Source organism: Anser anser (assembly GCF_964211835.1).
Source record: "Anser anser genome assembly, chromosome: 6".
Taxonomy (NCBI): Eukaryota; Metazoa; Chordata; class Aves; order Anseriformes; family Anatidae; genus Anser; species Anser anser.
The window spans coordinates 38,653,403-38,662,876 of record NC_139726.1 but is presented as its reverse complement, the minus strand read 5'-3'; the positions used below and the strand labels follow the sequence as shown (position 1 = coordinate 38,662,876).

The 9,474-nt window shown below is 36.5% G+C and overlaps 1 protein-coding gene across 11 annotated transcripts in view; it reads right to left on the bottom strand.

Moving 5' to 3' along the window:
• Positions 1-9,474, bottom strand: part of SLC39A10 (solute carrier family 39 member 10) — a 120,234-nt gene that overhangs the window by 4,992 nt on the left and 105,768 nt on the right. For 10 of the 11 annotated variants that reach the window (XM_083843034.1, XM_083843032.1, XM_083843026.1 and 7 more), the window contains 6 exons: positions 8,806-8,975; positions 7,640-7,858; positions 6,299-6,419; positions 4,297-4,665; positions 2,467-2,547; positions 786-976 (listed from right to left, as the gene is read on the bottom strand). In XM_083843034.1, coding sequence (XP_083699160.1) covers positions 786-976; positions 2,467-2,547; positions 4,297-4,665; positions 6,299-6,419; positions 7,640-7,858; positions 8,806-8,975 — 1,151 coding nt within the window. The remainder of the gene's footprint in view (positions 1-785; positions 977-2,466; positions 2,548-4,296; positions 4,666-6,298; positions 6,420-7,639; positions 7,859-8,805; positions 8,976-9,474) is intronic. The other variant, XM_083843028.1, reaches the window with a different exon arrangement.

The following is a 9,474-nucleotide window of genomic DNA, read 5'->3' as shown; positions in this document are numbered from 1 at the left end:
TCAGCAACAGAACTTAAAACAATGGATTATTATTCAGTAATTACAAGTTATAGCTGAATATCTGAAGTTGCATGAAAAATCATTCTCAACTTGGCAGCCACTCTCTTCAGCAAGCCCTGGAAAGGACTCATTTACCTTATAATAGAATGACTTCATCACTAGAGTGTATTTACTAAAGTTCTCTATAATGAAGAGAAATATCCCATTTTTGACTGTCTTTCTTTGCCAAGACAGCTTCTGTGATATCAGGAAATTCATCACAAACTGAACCTTTGTTTTCAGCAGTCTTAGCTAACGCTTCAAGGATACCACTAAGGGTGAGAAACCAGGCTAGGAAGCAGCAACTACTGGCCACGGAAGCTGAGGGGAGAAGGATCTTCATAATGTCACCTGCTTTACTTAGCACCAGGAGACTAGTACAATCAGCCCACCTCAGAGCACATCAGACATCTGACAGCCTCATGAACAGTGACAAAGAAGTGATGCTGTTCCAATGAGAACTGCTGAAACCCAAAGCCTGTGTGTGTCTGTGGCTTACACTAACTGAAAGATGCCTGCTTGCTTTGACAAGTCTGCCAGTGAGAATCAAACACCATTTTGTACCAGTTAACTTTTGGGGACGATGTTAAAAAAAATCAAAAAACAAATGGTTTGAAAATAGGATAGTCAGCACAAATGTATGCAGAAGATATTTGTCACAACAAAAAATGTTCCATGGTAGGTGCCATTTCAAATCCTAGCTTGAAGCAGGGAATGCCAAGAAGACAGAATCATAATCACCTTACCATATCAACCAGTGCCACATAGAGGAACATGCCTGCAGTGACCGCGAAGATCCATAAGGTGATGTTGTTTGCGTACTGTCCCACCGCTGTGCCTATCAGCATCCCTATATAAGCCATCATGGCAGACAGGAGGTTGTACACGATAGCTTGCTTTACCGTCATACCGGCTTTAAGAAGCACAGCAAAATCACCTGAGGAGGAGAGAGAACAAGGGGGTTTAGTATTGGTAGTCCCCAGGAGAGCAAATAGGTAAATTAGCCTACATTTACTATCTCAGCAACCCAAAGCACTGTCGAAGTAAAATGCTGCTAGAGGCTCAAAGGAAGATTGGGCAACAGGATTATGAAAGCTCTTATAACAAAACGATTTATGTGCAGCAAGTCCTTGGTTACAATATGATTTAAAGGTGCCTATTCATCATGCTGATTGACAGAAAGGTATTAGTGATTAACTGTTAAAGGTTAATAGAGGAATCTAGATCTGGTACTCCCACAGAATACAATACATCTGTAGACAGACTTGCTTTTACTTCACAGAGGTTGGTCACTGCACATGAAAACAGAGGTTTAGTTTTGACCAATGCCTGTTACCTATATACATCTTACCCTGCAAATTCAAGAGGATAATGAGGCATCAGTTCCCACAGAAGGTGACAATGAATTTGAGAAATAAGGTACTAGGAAGAGGAACAGTTACATTCAGAAGGAATGACCTTGCATTCATGAATGTTTGCTGGTTTAAAATATGCCAGGTGAACCTGTGTTACTTTGAATTCGGACCACCTCTGCTAAAATTGCTGATGGATGTTCTATAAAGGTCTAAATTTTCAGCTCTTACCCAGCTGGTAGTTTTACTCCCTTCTAACTGAACTCTTATGAATATGAGTGAAAGATGATACATAGTTAATAGGGTAATGAATATATTATTCCTGTGTCAGATATTCTAGAAATTAATTGCTCAATCTCGAATCAGAATCCAGAGCATATACAGTGAACTATGATATATAGCACCACTGTATATTGTATAGCACCACAAATACCTTCTCTATTGTCCCATCTGCACCCATTACTTACCTTGTGCTTCGTATTTACCTATGTAAAGTTCTTTTCACCTGTCACCTCTATGGATATTTGACTGTGATTACATAACAGTTTAATCCAGCACAATTTCAGGTTATAGGCTGAATAATAATCCAATACCTACAGAATTTATCTAAATAGTCATCCACACCTACTGGACTTGTTGATAACTGGTAGGAAGCATCTTCTGAAGATCTCCACAAAGAATTTTGCTAATTCATTTAACCTTCTATAATATACCATAGGATGTGTGACCTTTTTTTTTTTTTTTAAAAGACAATGCCATGTGGACTAGTATGAAACTATATAAACTGCAGAGGTATAACACTAAAAACATGTACTCTGTACTCCTAAGAACATTTTTAAAACATGTTCAAACAAGCTTCATGGAACAGCTGTAGCTAGATGCCTGCCAAACTAATCTTGTATTAATATTCTCTTTACATACACTGAAATAATACTGCTCAATCACTCCTGAAGTTCTGGTCACCCTTACAGCAACAGCACTGCATTATGCTTACCAGGATAAGTATCACAACAGCTTTTAGATACATATTTCATCCAGCTGAAGATGAAACACATCAGTTTATGCAATTAGTTACCTAATTCATGGGGAAGCTCGTGACAAAATACTGCTATAGATGTACTGATTCCTCCTGTCAGTCCAGCACTAAAAGCTGCTCCTGGAAGAAAAAATAAATTAAAAAAAAGATACAAATGGCATTTTACTATTTCAAGGCAGCAAATTTAATCAACAGACTTCATAAAATTACTCGTTTGCTAAAATGCACACTAATACTTTTTTCACTACACTGGAAGTATCCCGGATGTGCATTAACACTGCATACTTTATTGCTTAGTTCATCTGAAGAGCAAATCCCGAGATAGAACACAACTGAGAGACATAAAGGCAACAAGCTAATAAACTGCATCACTTTTACATTTTGAATGCATCTCAAGTTTATTAGGGTGATTATGAGTGCACATGAGCAACAGGATGGCTCTCTCCTTTCCAGGTCGGAAATCCAAACTTGTGCAATCCACAAGCTCTCTATTTTTTTAATGCTTATTCCTAAAGCACAATGTTTTCAGCAGCAGGAATAAGCCTAACTTGGAAGTTAATAAGGAGAAAAGCTTTTGTGTAAGATTCTTTTAGTAACTTTTGTGTAAGCTAATTTAGTTCAATCAACTTTAAGTTCATGCCTTAAATCATTCTGAGATGAGAAAACTGACGTTAAATTTCTGTACTATAGCAGAGAAAGGTTCAAGAAGAGCCTGTAGTGAGCAGTCAAAACAGTAAATACAGTAGAAAAAAAGGCACAACCTTAAGATAGAGGAAATTTAACTTTCCTCAGGGAAGTATGGATTCCTCATAACTTGATATACATTAAAAAGATTAATACAAACATTTCTAAAACTGTACCAAACAATCAGGTGGTTGGGCTTGACACAGGAATATTTAGAAATGGAGTTTTAATACAGTGAAGCTTTCAACAGATGGTGTAGTGATCCTTTTTGGCCTTAGAAGCCACTGTCAAAATGTCTTACCAATTCAACATGAAAAATAAAGCAAGAAGTTGATTTTTATACAATATGGTTTCTTTTTAAAATAGAAAAAGAGAAAGTGGAGATACTGTAGTAGATTCCACTGTTAACTCAAAACCCTAATAAAGAGCTAATCCCCTATGCTTCTTTTGACTTGTAATGATGTGTTAAAATTAATGTGTTTTACAGTTCAAATCACATTTAGAGGTTTATAATAATTGAAGCTGTAATCTAATCAAATTTGTAATTGTTCCAATTTCTCTGTTTGGTAGTTTAATCTACATTTGGCTAGACATTAATCTATATTAACTGTAATCCGAAATAATACTTTGCTGAAATAAGAATAAAATTATCCTAAGGAGTACTTTTTTGAGTACCTGACTCATTTATTAACGCATATATATGGAGTCAGGAGTACCTGACTCATTTATTAATGCATATATAAATATATTATTTATAAATACTGTATAATTGTGTTATTGATAATATACATATTATTATTATAAATAAATATAAGTAACAACAAATGGCATTTCTTATGTCTTACTTTGAGGCAAATACTGAGACCCAGACAACAAATACACACTACCCGTGCTCCTTAATTCACAAAGAAGTTACTCGGCACCTATCTTTATCTGACAGATTGCTACTGTTACTAATGCCAACAGAGTAATCTTGGTGGAAGCAGTCACTGAATATTAACAGAAGGAAGATGACAATTACAACTGATGGCCTTTTAATTCCTGCTCTGAAGGAGACTAAACAATGCCAGTAACCACAGAAGCTAACTGGAAATCTTCCCTGTGATCACTGCTAAGTAAAATACGACCGAAGTTACTCAACGTGAGGAGAAAAACTGTTGAAAAATATTCAGTGTTTTTGCCTACCTATTGCTAAGCCATCACTGAAGTTGTGAATTCCATCTCCCATAATTACCATCCAAGCAATATTAGCTATCCCTGTATCTTTCAGGTCTTTTCCAGAATGACAGTGGCCATGGGAATGATGCGAATGTTTGTGATGCCAGTGGTGACTGTGTTTCCTAGCTATCATTTTATCTTCACCATGGCTGTCGTACTCTGAATCGTGAACATCATGCTCTTGAGCAGCATGTAAAACATCATTGTGAGGATGGTGCATGTTGTTTTCTTCTTCTACAGACAAAAAGTTTTTGGGAGGGGATTCCAGCTGGCCATCTAAGTCAGTCAGTTCAGTTTCGTTAAGTCGATCTTCAGATAAAACAGAGTCATCTGCTCCTGCATTGTAGTCAATTGAGAGAAACACTGCATTAATTCTTATTAAAATATATCCAGCAACTACTGCAACATTAAGCTAAGAATTTAATTGCTTTGTGAAAGCAAAAATAGTGTTGTAACACATCCTAATCTAATAACTATGTGATTAACATTCTGTCAATGAATAAATAAATCCCATTACCCTATTTTTCAGTGATTTGCATATACAGCATTCCAAAGTCTCCACTGTGTGGCAGCAGCTACGCACCCATAGCACATGAAGTCTGTTTTAGCCTGACCTAGGTGTACATTGTGATTTTGCTACTGACAAAGTTCATGGTTGAACACTGGAAAAGGAGAGTTGCCAGCACCATAACAACGCCTTACATGCTGCAGATGGAACTCTGCACATACAGGACACTGAAGCATAGCAGGATCTGCCGCTGATACAACAGATCTTTAAACAGCTTCTGTACTGCAAGTGTCTTTGTGACAGACACTTGTGTCATACAGGAAACTCCTTTAATGTAACTCATTACCCTGCCAGCAACCAAAGCCATTTTTATAAAGACAGAAACTGAAAACAATGCAGAAGGCATATGTGTATAAATTTTAAGTTTACTAATATTTCTGAAATATTGTTAAATAAAAGGAAGGAGCAATATGTGCTCCAGGAGACAAAACCAATTACAGAAAAAAACATTTCTGTACAATGAGTTTATTAGCTTAAAATAACTCAACAAAAATATTCAAGAGTCAGAAAAAAAGAGCGAATTATAAAAATGGCACAGAGTACCTATGCAGCAGACAATGCGTTTCTAGATAAACAAGCTCTTACACATAATTTGGAGGCTGTCTAAAGCCTTTCTGCTCTATGTCAGTTTTCCAAATCTCATTTTAAGTTGTTTGAATGGAGAAGGCTGCAGACCTAACACTCTAACGCTCCCTACGACGAACCATTCAAATTAACAAAATTGCATTTGAAGAATACATGCACTATAATTTATACATCAACAAATGAATTCAGCAGCCACACTGGCAACAGGAAGGCAAGTTTACAAAGCAAAGCTCTTCCCCTTGTCTTGTCCCTTTGAGACGTGTGCTATGGCATTCCTTCTGGGTTCATACTGCACAAGCACTCAGATTATCATGAAGGAATAGTATATGAAAATTGTTTCGGATCCTTGAGAAACATCCAAGATATTTGATTATATTTACGAGAAGAAATTAATTTTGCTTAGCCTTCTTGGCCAAACTGTAATTGGTCAGAGGACAGAATCTTTAAAGTGCAATAGTTTATCATATTTCAGGTTGTGTGTGTTAATTTTTGATCTGGTTTTTGCCAGGTCTGAGCTAGCTGGGCCCAACTTAACCAAGCGCTTAACAAAAATAAAGAATTACAGCCACCCAAAAACCCTGACTGCTTCAGAAGTCTGAGAACCATTTGTAGGGTATATTAGGAAGCGTTCATGGTACTCTCAGATCTCAGGAAAACAAAATATATATAGCACAGGGAAAGTCTATTAAGTCTTATTAACAATGATTTGCATAATAGCAGCACAACTGTACAAGAGGTTACATGCTACATGCCATAGGTTACAAGCCATTACTTTGAATGTCATAATCAGAGAAAATTCTGAAAACAAACACCTACCTGCAAGGGGTTTGAGCTGAAGCCAGTCAGCATCTGGTCTATTATTTAATTTGTGATCTGAGAGTTTCCTTCCAATTGGTGATTCTTCAGTCTGTTTTTTCTTGCACCATTTCTGCTGACTCTGCAACAGAAAACAATTAACATTGGATTTGTAAAAGGACATCAACAGAAATGAAAAAAATGAAGTATTGCCAAAACCATCTTAAAAACAGACTACCACACACATGCACAATTTCACTTCAGTAACAGTACATAATTGCAAAGAACCTTGTAACAGCCAAGAAACATATACCTGGAGTCATTGCATTTACTTATTTTGTTCAAGAAAGCAAACATGCAGCAAGAACAGCTCCTGTTTTGTTCAATTTTTAAAAGTTTATACTCCTACAACTTCCTCATATTTTCCTTCAGAGAAAATCTTGCTATCTTCCTGTCTGCACCCCATACCACAAGGATTATAGTTTTGCCAAAGCAATTTAGGAGATTTAACTATTTAATTAATCTCAGAGATATGCCCAACGTAATAGCTTTTATCTTTTCATCAGAAGATCTAAGAAACGCCTCCTCCAGCACAGGAAATCTTTTGCTGCCTGTCCAGATGAGGCAGCAAGTTTGATGTGAATGAAACTAGAGAAACCAGAGAAATTTTTGCTCACTCTTCCTGGGAGCAGTTATAGTCATTTTCATAAAAGTGTACTTAATAATGACTGCTGAAATAATATGGCTCTTTGGTGGCTTGAATTTCCACTGACCTACATACCTCTGCAAGTACTCAATCTCCTTTTATACCGCCACCATGATTACAGCCTGCTTCCATACCTAAAAATCTGATCCTTTCTTTTCAGGGAAGCAAGTAACAATTTAACTGACACTGTACAGAAAGCAGAAGGTCTGCAATTTTCTACTGTACCTACTGCTGTTACACTAGCATCATTAGTTGAGGGTATACAGTTACATTTCTCCTAAATTGTCTGACAATTGTTTTGCTCTATTATCAGTTCTTTCTTACATACTTCCTTTTGTATTTTTGCGAAGAGATCATAGCATTCTGAGGAAAGAGCTGTAATTTCTTATATTTAGAGATATACCTCAGTAGATGTTGCCAAAAGCCTGGTATTTTCCCCATCAGATTTCTACTTTGTCTCCCCAGATTACTTTGTTAAGAAAAGCAACCTGTTTTAGAAAGGGTTTCCTCACATGAAATCAAATGGAACACGCATTAGTGGCATGTGCATATGTTTACAGAATAATGAATGACCACGCAGAAAATCCCTCAACACTCATGAAGATACATTCAGGTAAAAAGATTTTTTTAAAGTAGCACACAATTTTACTGCATACCTTTTGTTTATTGTAATGCTTGTACATTCTTATACAATGTTCAATGATGAACAAAACATAAATGCCTCCGAGTGCCACAAGACCTTTCAACACTGGATCATTTTCTTCTAGAAAGCCTTCAGTCTCTATTCCATGTGCATGGGCATGTCGATGAGAATGCCTGTGTTCATGAATGTGACCTTGGCCATGGTGGTGGCTGTGGTTGTGGCCTCCATGTGACTAAAGGAGAGAAAGCAGTAACACTGTGTGACCTGGTGCAACTGGGAGACTGGAACGGCTCTGACCTCAGATGACAAAATATGTAACCTCTCTAGAAAAGTAGTACCAAAAACATTTTAGAAGATTATTGTCCTACAGATATATTTTACCACAGAAAATCTTCATTAGACTATTTATTACTCTAATATTCCTCTGGGTAATTTTTAGGAGGGGGAAAAACAAAGAAGCTTCAGCTTTTTTTCTGACTAAAAAGTGCTAAATGCTAAAACTGAGAACGCGTAGGAAAATCACACAGTTACTGTTGCTACTGTCCCACTAACAACCAAGCCCCATGTTTTTAACTATTACAGTCCATGATAACCTTAACTCTGATCTGCAATACAAATTTAAAAAATATATATTTAAAAAATCTGTATTAAAGTTTACAGAAAGAAAACTTATTAATGTCAGTCTTTTTGTTAAAAGGATAAAGTTAAGTTCTAGAAAACATTTCCCTTTTTTTCTAACAATTATGGCATACTGTCACAAATTAAAAACTGCTTACCTTCCCCAACAGTTTCGACAATTTCTTGATTCATTACATTAGAAGTTAATTTCTCCCCAAAAGCTAGTAATCAGTAAGCTGTATCCCCTGAAATACTTTCAGGTGGTATTGATACACAAGTATCAAAAGAAAGTAATACTACTAAGTTTAAAGTACTCTTCTTGGTCTCAGGCGTTTTAAAATATTTTTAAAGTTAGGTTATGAATATGCAACTGCAATTACATTTATTTATTAGTAACGCATATATTTTGTTTTTAATGGAAAGGCTCAAATACTGTTTCAGGATGTCCATCAGTCAAGCCAATCTACTACACCTGCAAGCGTTTATTAGTTGACACTTGTCAAACAGTTCCTTCTAAATTCTATATGCACTTGAATAAAAGGTAAGGAAAGCAATACTTACATGTGGCAACAGATGGAGTAGAGCATCTCCACTCATTGTTCCTACAGCCAGAGCTACCAAGAAAGTTAGAAGAAATTTGAAGCACCATTGGTTAATGATGGGAATCAAGATCACACCTAGCAAGGAAAGCAGGCTAATGACGGTGATAGAGATGATACCACAAAACCAGGCTGTGGGAAGAAATGGATACAGAAAGCTTATCAGAATAATACTTGTAAAACTTTTAAGACTGATTAATGACTTTCAACTGTGTCTTAAGAAGGTGACTTTCCTTTAACCTAACTTGGGTGATTGTTCATTCAAAAGGTGCTGAAAATATGAAGATAGTACTCAAGTCCACAGCAAAAGATACACAGGCTTATTCACTGAGCAATATATCAAAAAACGTTAGAAGACAATCAGCTAAGGGAACAGAACAGCCCAGCTCTTCTTACTGACTGCAAGCCCCCTGCTTAGCTCTGCAGTTCATTCATGAAACACGAAAAACCCAGATTTCATGCTGGAACAAAAACATCTTGGCTATTTTTCTCAACTTACTATGACTCTATGGGCACTAATTCATATTTAACATTTGTTTTCAATTAGATTCTGGTGGAAATTGTAGCTGGAGTAAGTAACATGTTCAGTTAGGCACCATTCTCTTCATCTGGTGCTCTGAAAAATACATTT